The sequence below is a fragment of the Dasypus novemcinctus genome, chromosome 9 (assembly GCF_030445035.2).
Source record: "Dasypus novemcinctus isolate mDasNov1 chromosome 9, mDasNov1.1.hap2, whole genome shotgun sequence".
Classification (NCBI taxonomy): Eukaryota; Metazoa; Chordata; class Mammalia; order Cingulata; family Dasypodidae; genus Dasypus; species Dasypus novemcinctus.
Window position 1 is genome coordinate 61,351,982 of NC_080681.1, and position 22,353 is coordinate 61,374,334.

The 22,353-nt window shown below is 38.0% G+C and overlaps 1 protein-coding gene across 1 annotated transcript in view; it reads left to right on the top strand.

The window, feature by feature from the left end:
- WLS (Wnt ligand secretion mediator) overlaps positions 1-22,353 on the top strand; it is a 99,925-nt gene that overhangs the window by 21,344 nt on the left and 56,228 nt on the right. The window contains exon 2 of the mRNA XM_004483695.4: positions 17,008-17,280. Within this exon, the coding sequence (XP_004483752.1) occupies positions 17,008-17,280 (273 nt within the window). The remainder of the gene's footprint in view (positions 1-17,007; positions 17,281-22,353) is intronic.

Sequence of the window (22,353 nt, forward strand, 5' to 3'; positions counted from 1 at the left end):
TAAGATAATGTATATGAAGGCACTTGTTTTTTGTAATGCACTGAAGACAAATGAGTTGGCACTATTTCAGCTGAGGAGTCAAGTGGTACATGTATGAAAGTATCATGAATAAGACAGTAGCATATGATAAAAAATATTAAATGACATAAATTGAACACTTACCATGTGCCAGGTAATGTGCTGTTATATCTGCATTATCTAGATCATCTTAGGTGGTCGAACTGGAACCAGAATCTTTGTCTTAGTTTTTCTCAGGTTTAAAGGTCTAGAGAGACTGCAGTACTGATTTGGGCTTCCCTAACTTGTCGATTGTCTATATTCTCTTTTAAAATCTTCCATTCTAAAAGGAAAGGAGTTTTCTTTGGAACAATACCCAGGGGTGGCTGTAAATTGACCAGAAGGTTTACAAATACCCTTAAGGACTGTCATTGTGCTAGCCATTGTGGGCAAATTCATTCAGCCCACGGCCTCTGTCTGTATTTTCCTTTGTGAACTCTTTTGCTGCATGTCCCATCATCCTTTGTTGACTTGAGGTCCTGTTCATTCTGTCTGCTTTCATGACATAAATGTTTTAGGAACTCTCCACAGACTGGCTGGATTGTCTGTTTGGGCTGTGAACAGATTGTGTGGGTGATGAGACAAGTAGGAAAAGACTCCACAATCAAAAAAGGAGGGCGGAAAGCTCTCTTTCTCTTTCTCTCAGAATGGAGCTTGGACATAAAAGGAACTTCGTTAATCATGCCTGCTTTGTAATCAGAGTGGTGGCGGCATTTTTTTTAAAAACCACTATGATTTTGTCCTCTGTCTCCTCTGAGTTAAACCAACTATGCTACAGCTAATGGAGGGGTTAAAAATTTCCCAGATGCAACCAGGCAGAATTGACTTCCTGTGGTAAAGAGTGGGTCCATACTGATTGGTAAGTAAAGCCAAGTGTGGTGCCAGGCTGCTTGCAGGGTAGTGCCAGACTTGGTAAGATTTCCTTGTCCAAGAGCTACAGAGTGACAGATTTGGGTTTAGAGGATAAAAATTTCATGTATATGTGAGAAATGGAGAGGAGATGGGTAAGAATTTGGGGTTTCTATGAGTTTATGAGGTTTAGTCTGTTTGCACTATAACCCTAAAGCAATCTCTGAATGGCAAATACAGGCATCTTGACTTACTGAGTGACCTTAGACAACTTACTTGTTTAATCTTTCTGTAGTTGCTTTCTTAGAAATCAAAGGAGGATGATGATCTTTTGTACCCACTTAATGGATTTTATGTGAAATAATGAGACTCAGTGCTGAGTGCCCTGGAGATGAAGAGCTAGGGAAAATTTTCTTACGTATTATTAATATTTAATATGAAAAGATGAAATAGCGTAGTTTGTGTGTATATGTTTAAGGAAAACCTATTCTTTCATCATCTCTCTTGTATAACAAAGATGTTATGCCTTATAGAGATTGACTTCGTAAAAGTCTCATTTTCCAGGACAGCGCTTTCAGATTCGCAGTGGGGTTGGTTTTCTAAGCGGAAAGTGAGTTTAGCCCTGTCTTATCTATGCACTCAATCAAGTGGAAGAATGTTTTGTAATGAATTTTTGTTTTAGGGCAATAAAGGGTCCTGAAACCAGTCAATATTAGTGTTTAGGAGAAAGACAATCAATTATTATTCTAGCTGGATGGTTGTCTATTATTCCCTAGCTGGATGGTTGTCTATTTTCTTTAAAAAATGAAACGGCGTTTTCAAGCCAAAATAATGAGAGTTGGCTGTAAATTTCATGAAAGATACATCAGTGTCTTAGTGTTGGAAGATAGCAGAAAGAACTGCTTAATTCTTGTTTGTTTATTTTCCTACCCTTACTGCCTTATCCCTTGATCATCTCTCTAGAACAGGGGGAAAATATCCCAAGATTCTTCCCGTTTTGTGTCTGATCTCACCTAATGATATATTCTTCCCAGGCACGATCAGAGTTTCCTTCTATTATGGGATGAGCTACTGCCGGTACTTTCTACTCAATGAAGAACTACACCCCCTCCCCATTTGCCAGTTTTCAACAGAAAATCCACAGTTTACCAGTTCTTTTCTAGTGAAACAGAGATTCTTCCTTTGGAATGGGTCTGGTAGTTTTTCTGGTCGAACTTCAACCATACTGGGGTCTCCCAATGGAAATGACCTTCCTACCAGTACCTTTCCATTTCGGTGATGGTTATTCTCCATCCTGTTTCATTTTTCAATCCAGTTGAAACACTATGACAGTTAAGTATTCTTTCTTATCATTCACTGGAAAACTGGCTTCCATTACCACATTGTAATTTCCACTCATGAATCCCAGATTTTCCTTTCGGAATTATCTAGAACATGTGCTTCCCTTATTTTAGATGATGACCTTTCCATAATTGAAGATGACTATCATTTCTCTTTGACTTTCTCTTCTCCACAGGAAACTCTTGTCTGGTTTAGACTCCACCTTACTTGCTATCCCTTTCTGGTCATTGTATTTCCAGTCAAGTGTAAGTTTACCTCTGCTACCATGGCAACCAGCTACTGCTTTTGCTTTCTACTTAGAGGAAACCACCATTTTCCTGTTTTCAGTTGGAAATCTATAATTCAAAAATCGGCTTGTTATGTCCTTTGAACAAAGACATCCACACTGATGGTGTTCAGCTCGGTGCGGAGAATACTAAGTCCTACCCCAGTCTATGAACTGGTCACTTCGGTGCCATTAATGAAGCTCAGATTGTACTAGACCTACATGAACCCCATCACCATTTTAACTCATGTAACTTATGGCAAACATATCCTACATACCTCACATATCTCTGCTTTGTTTCTTTTCATAAGGAGAAATAGTGGTGCCTAAGACAAAGAAAGACTTTGCACGCTAATGGATTTTCGTTCAAAGCCAGTTCAACCACTTAAATTTATTGACTATGACCTTGGAGAAGTAATATACATTTTCAGAGATTCATTTTCCTTGTCTCGAAATGGAGATAATAATATCTACCACTTAATATAGTACCAGAATGGAAAGCAATCCAGTTTATTCTCCTAGCACAGTGCCTGGCATATAAGAAATACTCAATAAATGGTAGCTGTCATTATCGTTTATTCTTTGTAGGTGACAGGCTGGTGCACTCAGTCCAGCGTATAGATGGCTATACTGGGTAGGCACTGTTGAGAACTTAGACTCCCTGTAGCTGCAAACTCAGTAAAGGAGCCTCATGGAATGGCCTAATGGGGCATACATTTTTCTTCTAAGCCTGGATGATTGGGGTAAAGCAGGGTTTCTCATCCAGGAACTGTTTGCCCCCCAGGGGATATTTGGCAATATCAGGAACGTTTTTGGTTGCCATGAGCGTGGGAGGTGGATGCTACTGGCATCTAGTGGGTAGAAGCCAGGGATGCTGCTGAACATCCTGCAGTGCACGGGGCAGCTTTCCACAACAAACAGTTATGTGCCTCAAAATGTCAATAGTGCTAAGGCGGAGAATCCTGAGGTAAAGGGATGGATCAGGCAGTCAGGAATACATAGAATTGATAGGTGCAGCTCTTAATGTGAAGAGCTCAGAATTTGAACAAAATATTGACATAAAGATGGTGAATGAGTGTAGCTATGGCTGCAGCCTCAGGTAGCTGTAGCTCCGTCACCCTAAAGTGCTTTTCTAATCTGTCCTTCCAATGTTCCTAATATCTTGTGCTATATACATAAATCCTGCCTAGGAGTTGTGTAATATTTTTGCACCTGTAATCTTATTATACTCATTGAGCTAGTGAAGACAGGATCTTCTTGGTTCAGTCTGAAGTAGAAACTCTGTCCAACAGGCAGATGCCTTTAAAGGGGATGCTTGTTTTCTCCTTTGTGGGATTTGTCTGGAGGATGTTAGTTGAAATGACCAAAAGAGTGTTGACTATAGATTTTGTCATAAAATCTTCCAATCATACAACTATCAATTATGATCACTGAAGGCCAAAATGTGAATATTTTATCTCATTTTGCCTCCCAATTTCTTTTTATCTGCCCAGGCCTTGATCACCTCAGGGCAGTACTTGACTTGGATAGACAACTGTTTAAGTCCTTAATTTCTAAGAACTATATTCAAGAGTGCTTAAAGAGTAAATATCTAAACATATACAAACCTTTTGGGGAAACTTTTAAAAATTACCATTTTTTATTATGTCTTACTTCTTAAGATGTGTAAAATTACTCTTCTTCCTGTGGATTGTGGTGATAGTTTTAGTTTGATCCCAAGAATTCCAGTACTTATTTTCTATATTGGTTTAAATAGATCTGTGAGAAGCCTCGTAAGTATTTATATGGAGGGAGCCAAAGTGGGGACGTGTGTAACATTGGGAGGCTGGCACTGTGGAAAGCAGCTGCGGCTTCTCTAAATGCTCTCCCAGGTCTACTCTTTGTACTTTGATATGGGTAGCCCATGAATCTAATCTGCTACGGCACTTAAAAAATAATGCCTAATAGATGTTTCATAAAACACTGTTGGGTAAATACAAGCATAAATTAATGTTTATGTATATATTATGATATAAAGACCCAAGAGGACTATAATATAAATATTTAGCACAGGTTTGGAGGACTTACATGTTGAAGCCTCTATACTCATTGCCACAGACAGGAACAATTCCTTCTGCCCTTCTAATTTAGTAGGGTGCAGAAGCTAGGTTACATTAAGTAGACTGCTATAATAAAGACATAGGCCAGGTGATATTGGCACTAAAGGAGGTAAGGATTGTTTGTTACTGAAGAAAAATCAGAGAAGGCCTCAAATGCTGGAGGCAAATAGTAGATGATTACCAAATTGAAGGAAGGAGGGTAGTTCTTGGGAAGAATTTAGAACTGATGAAAATGTTCAAATACTGATTTTAATTTAGTATTCCAGTGGTTAAAAAAAAGCAATTTCTAAGAAAGTGAATGTTAAAATTGTAGTTTACCCTTAAAATTTCCCCCTGACCCCAATTCTAGGGAATTCACAATTATGTGTCTGCCTTTTCTTTGAATAATCAGGAAATAGGATATGATCATTCCTGGCATTTGTGAAATTCCAGATAAAGTCATTAGCAGCTCTTGCTTGACCTTAAGATCAGCTTGTACTTGCCAATACTAAATTTTTGACCCTTCAGATGCCCTGTACTTTTGCTCCTATAATTGCTTTTATCTGTTTGGCTGATACTGGTCAGAAAATGGAGGAAAAAAAAAATCCGTAAAGTGCTACAGCTTTATAATATATTAGGCCTTAAGGACTCTACTCAGAGTCCTAATATCCTATATGCATGGATAGGAGACTCTTCATTTTTGTGTTACTTAAAGAAGCTTATTATTTAGTTCAGCCTCTCATCTATTCAGGCACTTCCTGAATGTTTCCATGGATGGAAAACTCACCCTTTCCTAAGTCAAATTGCCCCAATGTCGGCCTACCTGAATTGTCAGTAACTTCATCCATAGATGGCTCTGAATAATAAATAATTATTCTAGGTCTCTGTGTACTAGGTATCTTCCATGATAGTCCATGATGTGTTCCTGCATCTGATCTTCACTAGGCTAACATCCCTAGCCTGCTGGCCTAGAAATTTGAAGTTACAAGGAAAGTACCAGTGAAACACGGAGAGTCTCCATTAGATTGGGATGAGTTGAGTGCATTTAGTAACTCTCTGTAACTTCATCCAGTAACTCTGTGGAGGAACCTTGTCTCTGATTGTAACCTCCCAGAGAAGCTAAACTGCTGAAACATGCTGTGTGGTGCTTAACCCAGTGCTGGGTTTAGAATCTTGCCTGTAAGCTTCAGCAAGCTTCTTGTGGCCATTTTCAGTCTTCCTCATCTCTGCACTGCAAATTGACTCTCAGATAATTGGAGAGACCTATTAAATCGTGAGTGCTAATAAATGTAAATGGACAATTGAGAGGGCCTGTGGTGTACTGGAAGGAGCACTGGGTATGAAGTCACACCTGGGTTCTAGCCCTAGCTCTACAGCTTACTAATGGGAAAAAAACATTCATCATCTGAACTGTGGAATAGGGTTAGTTATGATTTTACCTGTTTTCTATGAGGATTAGATGAGGTATATGTGTGAAAGTGCTTTGTAAAGTATAATGTGAAATCGACATATTAGTTACTCTTTATGTTGATTATTAACATTGAGGACAATATTGATAAAAGGAAAATGCCTTGTGGAAATTTATAGAGTATAAAAGGTATACTCTATACTTTTTAACAGAGAACAGAGCAGCTGACCTCTTTCTCTGGGAATATTTTATTTTGGGGTTTCCTAACCCTAAAATCCCAATACAAAAGTTTGCCAGTAGAGAGCTTGCTCAGGAAGTAGAGCTACTCATCCACCTTTTTTGTCACCTCTGACCCCCACAGCTCTGCCAGAGCAGCTTTGGGGGCCTCTACAGGGGCTGTGAGAGATTTCCCACACAAGAGCTGGTTCGCCTTCCATGCTGGGTTTATGAGATCATAGCCCAAGGTAGTAAATTATAAGATGCTATAATTCACTTTCCATAGGTGGTCTTGGCTGCATTCCACAGCCTTTTGGCTAAAAGGTTGCTGATTTTGAAGCACTGGCACAAAGTCAGAATTTCAGCCCTGATGACTGGTTTGCCAAGCAATGAGCAATTGCGTCAACAGATGAGCCATTTAGTTTTTCTTTGGAGGTCTTTGTGTTCACTTCATGTGTATTTAATTTTTGCTGTTTTATTTCTGGAGTGATGGAGAAACCGTAATTTCAGGCAGTTTCCAGGGATAGAGGTTAGAATTAGTGATTTGATGTACTTCTGTTAGGTTTCTTGATTTAGCCTGTCTTTGTTGCTGGACACCAAAGGTGAAGACCAATTTTTTAATCTCAATTCAAGTCACTGAATTGCTCCTCTAATTAGTATGTCTAATGCAGGGCAAATGTATGTACTAAATCTGTAGCAGGGCCCTTTATGTGCACTTTATTATTTTTTCAAAATGAGAAAAAAAAACTGGCATCAAACTTGAACCTAAAATAATTTCATGTTTACCGCAGCATTTCAAATACTATGTAAGAGTTTGGCTGGGTGTCCCAAAGCACTCTATTTTTTTTTCCCTCTTGGTTCCAGTGCTCCTTAATTCCATGGGATGCAAGCCAGGCAAGTAATGTAAGCCAAGTGGTGCTGCTTGTTTGCTGCATAGATCCTGACAAATATAGGGTAATTCTTCAATTCTTCAAAGCTGTTCTATCTTTGGCTCCAGAACAATTGAGGTTGTAGGCCAAGCATACATAATCCTCATCAGCCTAAGAGGTAAACGTACAATAATTTTCAGTATCTTTTAAGTCAGAATGAATTAAACAAGTGTTTGCTTCAATTTCTGTAACTCTGCTGTCAAAATGTCTGTCATTTATTCATAAGTTTACACTAGGGAACTACTTTAAGTATTTGACTTTGTGTGTGTGCAGTACAAATTATTTTGCTTTCAAGTCTGGTGTGTGGTGTGTATGTGTGTGTGTTTTGGTGGTAGTAGTTTAGAGGAATGTTCTGCTGTGTTAAAAAAAATTTAACTTTCCCAAAACAGATGTTAGCATAATTAACTGCTTCCTGAAAATTGCTGGCAGGAATGAATTACATTTCACTTTAGAGTCCTCCCATTGCATGTACCAGAAAATAGGTATGAGAATTCCGAAAATCCCTTCTCCATGCCTAGGCCCTGCAGAACAATTTTCAGTTATCCAGCAATTGAGATTGAATTGTGAAATAATATTTCATTTCTTAATCTAGTAAGATTTAAATGGTATGATTGAAATATAGGAGAATTTCCTTTTCAGAGTAAGTGGCAGAGGTGGAATGAGTGTCTGGCCGTTGTAATTTCAGGGCAATTTTATAAAGGAATTAGCAGGCTGAGTCAGTTCATTTGTAAGCACAAAGTCAGTTTAACAAAACAAGTGTTTACACTTTCTTTAGCTGAAACTTTTGAAGCAGTCATTAGAACAAGACCTTCTGAAATTTGGACTCACGCTGTGGTAGACACTGAGAAATCTTTTTAGGAACTGACCTGGAGTGAACGGCAAGCAGAATTGACTCAAAGTATTGCTAATTGTCTAAGACCTCACAACTCAACCAGATAACATGATCTGGCTACTTAAGTAATATAGTATATCCCACGTTTCCTTTGAGGTAGAATTAAAGTAGAGTCCTTTGAGCTTGAGAAAGGCATGCAGAATTTTGGAGGGAACGTAATCTAACAATTAAATTTCCAAATTTAACTGATGATTTTTTTATGTTACATAGGTGTTTTCTGGACATATGAATCAAAATTATAATTGTATAAATATTAAGAGTTAATATAGTCTTGGTGTCTGCCAATAACCTTTTATTTTCCCTTAATTTCTTTCCCCTCTCCCCTCCCACACACTTTATGCATGTGAAAAAATCCTTAAGGAAACCCTGGGATTGTCCAAAGGCCTAAATTCCAAATACATTTTATATACATTCTCATTAAGGCAAGTATAGATATTAAAGTAGGCAAAAGTTTAGAGCCTATTTGGGTATATAATTAAAAATTTAACTTGTAAGTACTGTTCATAGCCAGGCAGTGGAAGTTGTCTCCACATTACAAAGTGAAATGGATATTGAACCATTTAGCTTTAGATTTCGGATAAAACTTTGGGGAGCATAAATTACCCAGTTTATTGCCTTTGTTCTCTACTTTTGTAGGTATAGACATAGGCCGAGTAATTTTTTTTTATTAAAGATTTATTTATTTATTTCTCTCTCCTCCCCTCTGGTTGTCTGTTCTCTGTGCTATTTGCTGCATCTTCTTTGTCCGCTTCTGTTGAAATCCTTGGCACGGGAATCTGTGTTTCTTTTGGTTGCGTCATCTGGTTATGTCAGCTCTCTGTGTGTGCGGTGCCATTCCTGGGCAGGCTGAACTTTCTTTCGTGCTGGGCGGCTGTCCTTACGGGGTGCACTCCTGGTGCGTGGGGCTCCCCTACGCGGGGACACCCCTGTGTGGCACGGCACTCCTCGTGCACATCAACACTGCGCATAGGCCAGCTCCACACTGGTCAAGGAGGCCCGGGGTTTGAACCGTGGACCTCCCATGTGGTAGGCGGACGCCCTAACCACTGGGCCAAGTCTGCTGCCCAGGCCGAGTAATTTTTACTGCCCCCCCCAAACATTAAGTCTATCCTTTTAAGTCAGCCCCAATTATTTTTCTAATAAAGCTAATTATTCATTTTCTAGTAATTCCAGATTTTTATGGCACAAGGTAGAGAATATAAATAAACCAAACATTTTTTTATTTTACGGGTGCAACAACCATGATAGCTGATTTTCAGTTGAGATTAGCAATCAACCTCCCTCGAGTCAGTAAAAGAATGTATCTGCTAGCAATTGCCTGTGTGCTTTTAAATCAATATATATATGTTTTGTTGTTGTTAGGTAAATGCTGTTGTAAAAATGAAATTTTCTAAAGTATTTCTGAAATCTTTGATCATTTTTGCTTAAAATCATTAGGTTCTCAGACTTTGAGGGGTTCTGATTGTTAATGCTTGTAAACACAAATTACCCTTTTAACTGGTTTCTTCTCTTCATTCCTTCCCTTGTAGCCTGAAGCAGATTAATCTTTAAATATCATCTTTGTTGCGAGGCAGACATTCTTCCTTTAATTTAGGTGAAGGCTCTTACCAGATGATTGAGACTTCAAAGGCCTGTTGCAGGAATGTGAAGGGAGCTTCTCTCTTTCTACCCCACTATCCTCCACCCTCTCCCAGCTGGTCTCAAGTCTGTCTTTGTGGCTAGCTCCAGGACAGAGATAGGTGTATTAGAAGGAAACATCTCCCAAACAAATTATTTTAGTTGTGAGCCCTGTGCCTCTTCTTATTCTTTCTTAATTTTGCTCTATAGAGTACAGACGAGGGTAGTTAGAGCTGAAGCCAGCCCACCCAAGTAGAACTCTTCTCCTGGTTAGAGAAAGTGAGGGACAAACAGACCAGTGAGAGTAGTGCTCCATTTTCACCTATAAAATGATCTCTAAATTTTGAAACAGTCATCTGCAGAAAGTGCTGTGACTTTCCACATATTCTATGACCTGGCACGTGCTCTTCGAAAGAGCTTTTCCCACTCCCCTTTTTAATCCTGGCAAACACCTCTTCTCTTTCAAGGCCAAATCCAGGTCCCCTATAAGCAGTCATCCCAGCCTGCTCTGCTCCTGAAGCCTCCTATGCAAACCTCCTCTAGGGCCGGGGTTCTTAATCTTTTTTGTTCCACGGACCCCTTTGTCAGTAAGATGAAATTCACGGACTCCTTACTAAGTCCACAAGTATTATTTAATACGTATGTCCTAACCACACCAACACATCCCCACAAGAATAATGTTTTTTTGAATTTCAATTCAAGTGCACGGACCCCTTATTAAGAACCCCTGCTCTAGAGCAGTTTTCTATCAGGATCTAATTTTACTGACCTGTCAGGCCCTCTCACTAGACCCTGAGCAGCCTTGGGCTGTTGTTTGTCTCTAACCTTAGTTAGACAGTGCCTGCATAACAGTAATACTCCAAGGTAATTGTTAAAGGGATCTTTTTTACTTGTGATAAAGAAATAGTCTTTTTTTTTTTTCTTAAATTGAGACCACATATCTTGTCAACATGTTGTTTTAGTTTTATTTTAACTTTTCCAAGTGTTGTGTCTCTATCCAACTTTAATTAGGGGTTCTGGAGGGTGTGGGAGCTAATGATTTGTTGTTGACTCAACTTTGAGCATGATACCTGGTAGTAGTGGGCTAGATAGTAACCTTGTAGACTAGACAGACATTTCAGATGAGAGAACAAGAAGCTGATGGGAGCCAATGAATCGTCTTCTAAAAGAAGTTCATGTTTAGTCATTGTTCACTTACATTTTTATTCAAGGTTACATTATAATGATGACTGGAATTTTTAGTCTCATTCTAGTAAATTCATTTCTTCTACTTCACAAATATCTGACAGTTGTCCTTTCTCAGGTAATATCAGGATAAATATAGCGTTCACCACAATTCTAATTAATTTTTCCTGTGATTTTAAAAATTTATCTGTTTTCCCCATTAACAGTACATTCCACATGGCTGTTATCTAGGAGGTTGACTCCAACCCCTATCTTAGTGCCGAGCTCAGAGTAGGTACTTAAGACACATTTGGTGAATGAAATATCAACTTTAGTAATGTATGCAATTGAGAAACGTCTTTTCAAAGAAGTTTCAGGTTGTGTTTGCATAGTTCCTCACAGCCTAAAATTTGTTAGAAATTTCATTTATTTTGTTTCGTTTAAAATTAAATGTCATGTAATATCACATTTTGTAATTTGTGTGCTATAGTAGAGAGCTAGATGCCAAAAATATTGTGTTAAAATTCAAATATGGAAGGGAAGCAGAAGTGACTCAAGCAGTTGGGGGCCCACCTACTACACGGGAGGTCCCAGCATCTCCTAAGAAGATGAGCAAGATAAAAAGCTGATGTGATGGACCAGCATGGTGAGCTGACGCAGCAAGGTGATGCAATGAGGAGACACAGTGAGAAAACACAATGAGAGATGCAATGAGCATCTGTGGATGCTCTGAGGGAGTGGAAGGGACTCAAGTGATTGGGTGGTTCCCTCCCATATAGAAGGTCCCAGGTTCGATTCCTGATGCCTTCTAAAAAGAGAATGAGCAGATACAGAGAGCACAAAACAAACAGACAGGGAGCAGACAGCAAGCACAGACAAGAGGTTGAAGGGGGAGAAATAAAGAAATAAAATAAATCTTTAAAACAACGCAAATAGAAAAAGAAAAATGGACTATGTTGAACGTATTCAGAACAACCGAACTTGAGGTAGGCCAGTGCCAGTGTTTGCCATGAGTAGCTCATAATTTTATAACATCTGTACACACACTAAATGCTGTCTTAACCAGTCATAGCCAGTCCATAATGATTGGGCATGTTAATTTTTGGCCAAACTGTTCCGTCTGCTAAATTGCACTGATATAGAAGTAGCTTTTGGCCCAAATGTTTTCAACAAAACTCAATGCTACTGATAGGTAGAGGGAACATTTATAATGTGTGCCTGGGCAGCTGGGTGATATTGCATTACTATCCTAGGAATACTGAGGATAGGTTATTTTTAGCTTTCACCTGAGCAAACACGATTCAATTTGTTGACTTGAATCCATCCAACCACTTCTTAAAGGACCAAACTCTGAGGCCTGTACCTGTGTCTAAGTGGGGTCTTCATTACATCTTCCTGTCAGCTAAATGATTGTGGCGTGTTCAAAGTTGGCAGATAATTTGAACTTCTTCCATTTTGCTCTCTTGTTTTAGAATAAAAGCTTTCTCTTTTTTTAAACTGAAAGACAGAAATACATCCCAACACATTTTGATTCTAGCCATTGTTTTGTGATCTGTGTAGTCACAATTTTGGATAAAGTTAATGAAAATATTTTCTATAGTAGGCAACCAGCTACAACTATAAGCTTTGCTTTTAGTTTACCTTGATATGATTTCTACATAATCAACTGGGAATTCATCTCTACCTGGAGTAGGAAGTTGTCTTGAGCTGTAAATATATTATTGGGGGAACATTAGGTGTCCACTAACTGTTTGAATATCAGAATATCTAGCTTATATTCTATACAAGTATTTTGCCTTTGATTGCTGGAAGAATTGAAAAATGTTGAATTATCTTCAGGTTTTTAAGTTATGCAAAGGGCTTTTGAGACTAGAGGATTAATTTATTCAAGTGAAGAACAATATTTGTGATTCTGATGGCATAGCTTGAGATGTACTTGAAGCTTCTCTAAGTTCATTGTCATGATTTTTATGAAAATATTAGTATTCCTGGGATTTTTTTCCTCTATGCAAGAAACACAAGAGTAATGAAAGAGCGAAAATAATGCAGGCTGCTACAAAGGCAGGCGTTCACTATGTCCATTAAAAATGGGGCCTTTGTGCCCGTAAAGTGTTCAGCTTCTCTGTTATTAAGTTTGGAATGTGGTTTTGGAGCCTAACTGAGGACCTCAGCTAGTTATTTTTCATTTTGGTTTGAGGAGTGAGAGACTTGTTTTTCAAAAGGAAAAAAAAAATAAAGAAATGAAAAAAGGTTAGGTTCATTTTGGATGAATAGAAGTTTTAAAATGTAGTAACTATTTTCTGCAGCAAATAGTCAGTTTGAGTCTGTTAGCCAAAAATGGAATTCATGACTTTTGTCTCACTGTTTATTTCTCCAGCCACATTTAAAGAAGTTAAAAAGGGTTCAGTTAAATGTACCCTTTGGTATCTCTACTGTCAGTGGACCATTTAGCTGAGTCAGGATAACCAAAGCTTGATTGACTCATATTTCTAATAATAAGCCAGCTGTCTGATTCTAGATGGATTAGATATAAAATGTCTCAATGGTACAGTTTTGAGTTTTAAAGGAAAACTTGCCCAGCAGGAACTAGTGGCTACTCCATGTCACATGGAAGGACTTTCAGCTAGAGTTTAGTGGTAGTCCTGAGTTTTCTGGTAAGCTTTAGAAGTCCTTGCCCCATCTTTATACAAAAATAATATATTACTACTTGCATTTTAATGATGTCCTCAAAATTTACCATTAGGAGAGATATTTAAAGACAGAAGTTTTTTTTTTAAAGAATGTGTATTTGATCTTAGAAGTAGGATAGAACATTAATAGTAAACACTTTTCACTCCTAAGTGGTTTTCCCCATGCTTTGCCTGTTCCTGTAGTTGTTGGCTGATCTCTGTTAAATAAGAGATGGTTTTCTGCTCAGGAATCTCTATAAGCACTGTTGTGCCAAGTATCATAGGCACAGAATTATATGTATTTAAGCCACGCACATAAATCATAATTTATAATGTCTTCCTTTTACTCCTACCAGTCAGAGAAAAGTTTTATAAATATATTATAAAAATGTATTGTACTAGCAGGATCCACATGAAGAAAACTATGAAAATTTTCAATAACATTTAAAAATAGATTCCAGTTTATGGGGAAGCAGTCACTGTCCTTGAATGGTAATACTAGATACTGGAAAAGGATAATGATTCTGACCAAATTAATTTATAGATTCAATGTAATCTCAATCTGAATCCCAGCAAAAAGATATAGAGTTGAAATTGATTGGGGGAAGGTGGGTTGATTTGTCAGATATTAATATAAACTGTCAATGTATAGGATTCACAACAACATATTAGCCCATGAATTGATGGCCAAATGCTTGGAAGAGTAGATTGTCCAGAAACACATACTAGTATACATAAGATAAAGGTGATATCATAAATCAACAAGAAAAGGAAGTCTGTTCAATAAAGGATAACAAATATTTAGAAAAAAGATAAAGGCTAGAACCTCACTCATTTTGTATCAAAACAAATTCTAGATAGATCAAATATTTAAATACTAAAAAAATAAAATTTAAAAAATAAAACTATAAGTCAATAAATGTTGCTGTTTATTGAATATGGAGAAAAAGGTCTCTGCAAGCCCAAGAGCAAAGAAAAAAAGCATAAAGTCAAAGAAAGATTCTCTATGAAATCTGAATCTTCTCTGTATTAAAAAAAAATGCCATAAATTGATGGAAAAGGTAGGATTCATTACTAACAAAAAATATTAAACAAAGAATTACTCTTATTTAAGGCAGGCTTTTCAAGCTGATAGGGGATATAGTTAATTAATTTTGGTATATCATGTGATTGAATATTTTGCAACCACTAATTGAAAATTTTTATTATATAAAGTAAGTTTATAATATAGTAGCTAATATTAATTTTATATTTCCCTTGTGTCCAAGTACTGTTCTGAGTGCTTTTTATTCATTAACTCATTTAATGCATGCAGTGACTGGGGGAGATTGGTACTATTATTAATATAATCTCCATTTAAGAGATGTTAAAACAAATACACAGACAAGTTAGTAACATTCTCAATTTCCCTAGCATGGATTAGTGGTGACAGCTAAAAATGGGAGAGCCAAGATTTGACAGCAAGCAGATTGGCACCATAGCTATTCCGTTTCTCTATGTGAATGAAAAAAGGGCTGTAAAACTATATATGATACAATCTTATTTTGTAAAAATATGTGTTCATATTTACATTTGTATGCATTTTAAAGTTATACAGTTCAATTCATTCATAAATTTTTAAATCTATGCATGCATAGAAAGGACATTGCATTTTTTAATTTAAAGTTGTATTTAATTTTAAAAGTACTGCTATTTATTTGAATTGCTCACATAAATCCATTCCATCTAAAAAGGAAATGTGACATGCTTCTTGCAGTGCAGAGTTGGCATGACCTATCCAAAGATCTTCCACTAGAGTTGGCAAAAAATTCAAATGTTAAACCATGAACTGAATGTTTTCAATCCTTAGGTCCACAAGAGATTTTTAAAATCACTTTGATTTTTAAAACTAATCAAGTATCAATCACAGCAGGGAAGACCACTTAGCTGATTTCTGGTAACTAAGTTATGTTATCAATGAACATAATTTATAATAAATGGTTAATGGCATAATGAAGGTCTTGGGATTGAGACTCCTCAGGAGTAACTAAGACCACTTGTAGGAATAACCTGGCCTTCCCCAGGAGAGTCATGTGCTACAGACCTCCTCCACTGCTTACTCCTCACCATTGTAATCAGGCCTGAGAGCTGAGGGACGATGCTCAAACTTACCTAGGGGTTTTATCGGAGAATAGCAAAGGATGTATTGTGAGGTACAAATTTTTGAGACACAATCTAGTTACGAAACATGATGAGATCTTGAGCCTATTTATATTGTCTTTAATTTGCTAAAGTTTTATATAGGTCTAGCCTTTCTTGCCTTTTTTAAAAAAGATTTATTTATTTATTTATTTCTCTCCTCCCCACCCCCGCCCCAGTTGTCTGTTCTCTGTGTCTATTTGCTGTGTCTTCTTCTTTGTCCGCTTCTGTTGTTGTCAGCGGCACGGGAATCTGTGTTTCTTTTTGTTGTATCATCTTGTTGTGTCAGCTCTCCATGTGTGTGGCGCCATTCCTGGGTAGTCTGCACTTTCTTTTGTGCTGGGCGGCTTTCCTTACGGGGCGCACTCCTTGCACGTGGGGCTCCCCTATGCGGGGGACACCCTGCGTGGCATGGCACTCCTTGTGCGCATCAGCACTGCGCATGGGCCAGCTCCACATGGGTCAAGGAGGCCCAGGGTTTGAACTGCAGACCTCCCATGTGGTAGACGGACGCCCTAACCCCTGGGCCAAGTCCGCTTCCCTAGCCTTTCTTTCTCATAGGACAGTTTAGAAGATTAAATGAGATAAAATATGTGACAGTCTAGTCCAGTGTCTGGGTATCCAGTAAATAATATTCTTCCTCCTCCTCCCCGTCCTAAAACAAATGAAGTTAAGGATTGTATTTTGATATTTTTCCAACATTGGTTACTTTCCCCTGTTGAGGTTTTGAGTAAATGTTGTTTTGAACATTTATATATTTTGCACATTTTCTACTATAAGTATGTAACCTTTTAGTACTGACAAAATAGTGACTTTTAATGTTATACACTTCAAATTTTATTTGCTCTCTTGAAATGTACAGATTATATTTTAGTGCATCAGTCGTTCTCACTTTCTGATGGGGACCATGCTAATTGGGGCCCCAAGGTCAACATAATGGTTTCTCTCAACCCAAGATTACCTGAGAGTAAGTTTTAAATTGTTTAACCAGGCTTCAGACCCAAGTTCCTAACCTTAAAGACTGTACTTTTTAGAACACCAGCCCTTCAGACAAGCGGTAACTGTAGCATAGTTGATTTTGTGACATTTTTTGGAGTGAGAAGGTATCTGTATCAAACAGGTTACAAATGTACTCCTTAAAATCAGCCATTGAAAACACAACAGGAAGGTTTTTGGGGACATTTTTATGACACCTCTTGAAGTCTCTGAGGGCTTAGGTATTACTGATCGTAAATGGAAAAGGCAGTACAAGAAATGGAAGAAGACAGTAGTGGCAAGAATGTTAGCCAGAAATGACTACTTAATCAGATAGTTTTCTAAAACAGAAAAACTTTCTCTTTCCAGCTCCTGGGCCCACGACAGCTGTGTCCTATATGTCAGTAAAATGTGTGGATGCTCATAAAAACCATCACAAGACAAAATGGTTAATGCCTTGGGGATCCAACCAGTGCGACAAGATCCGAGACATCGATGAAGCAATTCCACGGGAAATCGAAGCCAATGACATTGTGTTTTCCGTCCACATTCCCCTTCCCTCCATGGAGATGAGCCCTTGGTTCCAATTCATGCTGTTTATCCTGCAACTGGACATTGCGTTTAAGCTGAACAACCAAATCAGTAAGTGCACTCTTCTTCTCATACCTTCGAGAATATCCTTCCTCAGGTTCTTTCAGAGCCAGTTCTAACAGAAGAAGTTATTAATAATAATAAAAGCTGATGATTATTGACTGCTTACTATTTACTAGGCAGTTCTCTGAGCAATTTGCGTGTATTAACCTATTTAATCTTCCTACCAATTCCTTGAGGTAGGTCTTGCTATTTTTTGTTTTCCAGATAGACGATTTGGGCACGAGTGAGCATGTCTTAGGTGAGAAGCCTAGAGAGTGGAAGAGCTGGGACCCTGCCCTACCCACCAAGTTGCATTACCCCTCTAATGTCATGAGGGGGCACACCTGAGAAGAGTGGTTTGAGGGCTGTGGAAGGTCCCTTATTTCAAAATGTCTTTTCCCATTGGGCTTTGAAACAGGAATCCCCTTAGAAAATGATTCCTTCAACATGGAAGTGGCAACCTGTACGCCCTCATTTCCCACTAATCCAGGTTATCATTTTGGCTTACCAAATTGCAGTTCAGGACTCCGAGGGCATGAGAATTTATAAACAATTCATGGATGTGGGGATCTGCTTCCCAGATCCACGTGTAGCATCTGGGGACATTATGAGAATCTTAGGTTGAAAAGGAAGAAACTATTATTGGTGAAGTAGGGGAAAAGGGATGCAGCCGATAGAGAGAGAGAAGCATGTTGAAGACAATTCTTCTTGGGGCCTGTCCATGAAATTAAAGCTTTTTTTTTTCTTCTAATGCCCCTGTATCAGCAATAATCTTGATATACAATGAAATTAATTTAACACTTTTTTAGGAGTTGGAGCAATGTGTTTGATTGGCATTGTATCTGGAAGGAACAGATGATGTTGAGATCATTTTCCAGAATGCAGAGTTTTCTTTTTCTTGTCCATTCTTTCTCCTACTCATAATTTCAAAGTATCTTTTGAGTGTCTGCTACTGCCAAGCACTGTACTGTTCACTGGACGTGTGGACACAGGTGAGGACCCCACCGTGAGGGGCTCGTAGTCAAGGGGAGAAGAAGGGCAAATAAACTTATCAATACAGTAGAGTGTGCTTGGTGCTGCAACCAAGCTATACCTGGGAGGCTGTGGGCCCTTAAAGAAAAGACTTCAGGGAAAAGGAAGGCTTTCCAGACAGGGCTATGTGTGTGAATGTGTGTGGGTATGGGAGGCAGGGGCAGATGTTGAGGTGAGTGTTCAGAACTTGGCATCAAAATCATTTAGTAAAATATTCCAGAGTCTCAGGTGAATTTATGCAAAATTTTAGAAGCTGATGGTAAATTTCTAAAATTAAAAATAGACTTCAAAATCTGGAGAAAGATTCTTAGGTATATTTACTGGATTCTGTTATAACTGAAAATGTGTTCTTAAAGAAACTTTTCCAGTAATGTGAAGTAACTTGTATACCTTTTGCTATCTTTGTTTTTGTCAGTTACTAACAAAGTTATGTTCATTGTAAGTAGATTGAATATTTTAGGATTCCCCACCCTCATTTTAAATACATTTGAAAGCTCAATATTCATATTTTTAAGCTTTGGCAGTATAAATGAAATAATTTTAAATCCAAATCTTGAGTATTTCTCCCAAACTTAGAAACTCAAAAATAATCTTAATTATGCTAATAATTTCACAGACCAAATTGTACCCAGCAAATATTAGTCCTAAATATTAAAAATGCCCAAGTGTTAGTGAGGCTGTGAAAAAACATTTTTATGTGTAAATTAATTGTGGATTTATCTAATGTTTTCTCTATTTTAAATATTTCTTCAGGCTCCAAAATATATTTCAATCTTCATCTATAGCAGAGGTTCTTAATCAGGGGTCCATGGTCCCTGATTTCAGGGTGTCTGTGAGCTTGAATTGAATTTTTGAATAATCCTAAAATTTAATTTAAAGACACACCAATGTTGAGTGTCATAAAACTACCTACCATCACATTCTGAGAAGGGGTGCTTGGTTTTCACCTGACTGGCAAAGGGGTCTGTGGAACAAAAAAGGTTAACAATCCCTGAACTATATGAAGATTTTACTGAAGTTTCTTACTTTAAAAAAACACAAACAAACGTAAATTTCTTGTAGCATGAGGCCCTGTACTTAATAGGGACATACTAAAAAATTAGCAAGATAGATGACTGATAGTTTCTTTGAAAATGTATAAAATAACTGAAACCATATCGCTATCAAGAAACCCAGATCCAAAAACACTTTTGATGAGAAGGAGCAGTGGTGGGAGGAAAATGGCATCTGTTGACTTTAATATGAGAAGGTTGCATGTTGGACTTGTGGAATTTTGTTTTCCCTTAAATTTGATCCTCAATACCTTTGTCCATGGACACTGAGCAGGGCTTTAATTAAGAGGTGATATTATGCCACTTAGTTGCAGGTATAGGTATTTAGGTACACGTATATTTTAATTATAATTTATAATATTTGTAAAACTCAGCAGGTCTAAGTTTTCCTCTGATCCTTGTATTAAGTATGCACAAGATTGCCTACCCAGGTTTTTTTGTTTTTCACATTTTTATCATTCTGGTTACCTTCTGAGAGCAATAAATAGCGAAAATAACAGGAGAAAGGTTGGAGGTGTGATGAGCAAGATCTCGTTATATGTAGATGATTTCCTGTTTATCAAAGATTCACCAGTAAGAATATTACCTCAAATTTAAGGGAAAGTCAGAACCAATCCTATTTTTTCTTTAAACTCTTCCAGGCAATCTATGAAATGGGTTTCAGATTTTCACAATGAGAAGAGCTTTCATGTTTGGGGTATATAATTAAAGCTCAGATATCCTAGGTATTTCTGATTAGAGTTTTCAGCTACCTTTGAAATATTTTTTTTAACATAAAATAAACTAAATATTTTAAAATTGATTCTGGCCATTTTGGGGTTAAATATTTATTCCTATTAAACCTTTCAATTTAAAGCTGATACAGAGTTTACCTAGGATTTCAGATCTTGACAAATCCTTAGAAAACTAGCAAAGCATTGATTAACATGATAAAAGCTGGTTAATTTTTCATCAGTTCTAAGATTTAATCAGGCTGGTCCCTTTGAGGGGAAAATGAGAGCATTATAGGAAAATTTATAGTAATAAAATAGATTGGGAATGTATATATTATTTGATCATTAAGAAAGAAGATACTCCATGCATAATACACAAAAAATGCAATCCGGATTTTAAAATAATTTCAAACAGTACATCTACTTTTCATCTTTTAAACAAACATTTTTAAAAACCTATAATTGTCATTTGGTGATATGTGTAAAAAGCTAGTTCAACTTTTAAATAGTGGTAGTTTTAAACAATAGTCTATAAGAGCTGGGGAAGGAGGTAAATTGAAGAGAATGCAGAAACATATAGGTGTTCATAAATAAGAATAATTGACTTTCGATGATTACCAATTACAAATATGAATAGAGGCACCAAATTAACATGTTTGTCAAGGTGCAAACACGTTACTTCTATAGGGGAGAATGGGACATAGGACTTCAGCTCTTCATTGAGAAGAATTTAGGAAACAGAGGAATGTGCACAGACAGAAACAGTGCCAGAAAACACCATAAACCACTTCATGTGTTGGTGTTCTAGAGTCTGGGTATATGGTTAATCATTGGGAAAAATGAATGCTTATCTGTGTGCATTAGATTTTTTTGTAAAGCCAAATTGTCTTATTTGATAATATTCTCCAGAGTTTGTGTACCCCATTTTGTTAAAGAAATGTTCTCTTAAAAGACTTGCCCAAATATATCATTACTTTTATTTACTTATTTTTTTTAAAGATTTCTTTTTTATTTATTTTTCTCCCACCTCCCCCCGTTGTCTGATCTCTGTGTCCATTTGCTGTGTGTTCTTCTTTGTCCACTTGCATTCTTGTCAGCGGCACCTAGGATCTGTATTTCTTTTTCTTTTTTTTTTTTTAAAGATTTATTTATTTATTTTTCTCCATTTCCCCCCCTACCCCGGTTGTTTGTTCTCTGTGTCTATTTGCTTCGTCATCTTCTTTGTCTGCTTCTGTTGTTGTCAGCAGCACGGGAATCTGTGTTTCTTTTTGTTGTGTCATCTTGTGTCAGCTCTCCATGTGTGCGGCACCATTCCTGGGCAGCTGCACTTTCTTTCGCGCTGGGTGGCTCTCCTTACGGGGTGCACTCCTTGGGCGTGGGGCTCCCCTATGCGGGGGACAACCCTGCGTGGCACAGCATTCCTTGCGCACATCAGCACTGCACATGGGCCAGCTCCACACGGGTCAAGGAGGCCTGGGGTTTGAACCACGGACCTCCCATGTGGTAGATGGACGCCCTAACCACTGGGCCAAGTCTGCTTCCCTGTATCTCTTTTTGTTTTATCATCTTGCTGCATCAGTTCTCTGTGTGTGCGGTGCCACTCTTGGGCAGGCTGTGCTTTTTTCGTGTGGGGTGGCTCTCCTTGAGGGGTGCATTCCTTGCACGTGGGGCTCCCCTATACGGGGGACACCCCTGCATGGGCAGAACACTCCCTGTGCGCATCAGCACTGCATGTGGGCCAGCTAACTACACGGGTCAGGAGGCCCTGGGTTTGAACCCTGGACCTCCCATGTGATAGGTGGACACTCTATCAGTTGAGCCAAATCCGCTTCCCTCATTACTTTTAAAGTGTATCTTCAGTTACCCAATTGAAGTATACATTTAGGAAATGTAGGTTTGGGTTGGCTAAAATGGCACCCACTTAATGGAATGCCACTCTAATGATTACAACTGTAAGTCACATTCTAAGCATAGCCCAGACTCTCGAAGGAGGTTCTTTTGAGGAACCTGAGTAAAGAGATCAAAGACAGGGATTTTTTGACATGTTTCTTCTAAGCCTTCAAATATACAGGCTGTTGAAGCACTGAGAGTCATTGGCAGAAAGCCTCAAGATATATTGATCTGCTTGAGTAGCAAGCCTAGGGCTATTAGATGGTCCAAAAAAAATTTCCCCAGGTGGAAGAAATACCATTAATCTTGGGGTGTGGGGGAAACCCAGGTAGTCTGTTTTTTTCTTAAGTAATAAAGTCATATTTTGCCTTGAGTCCTGGCTGTACTCTGAAATC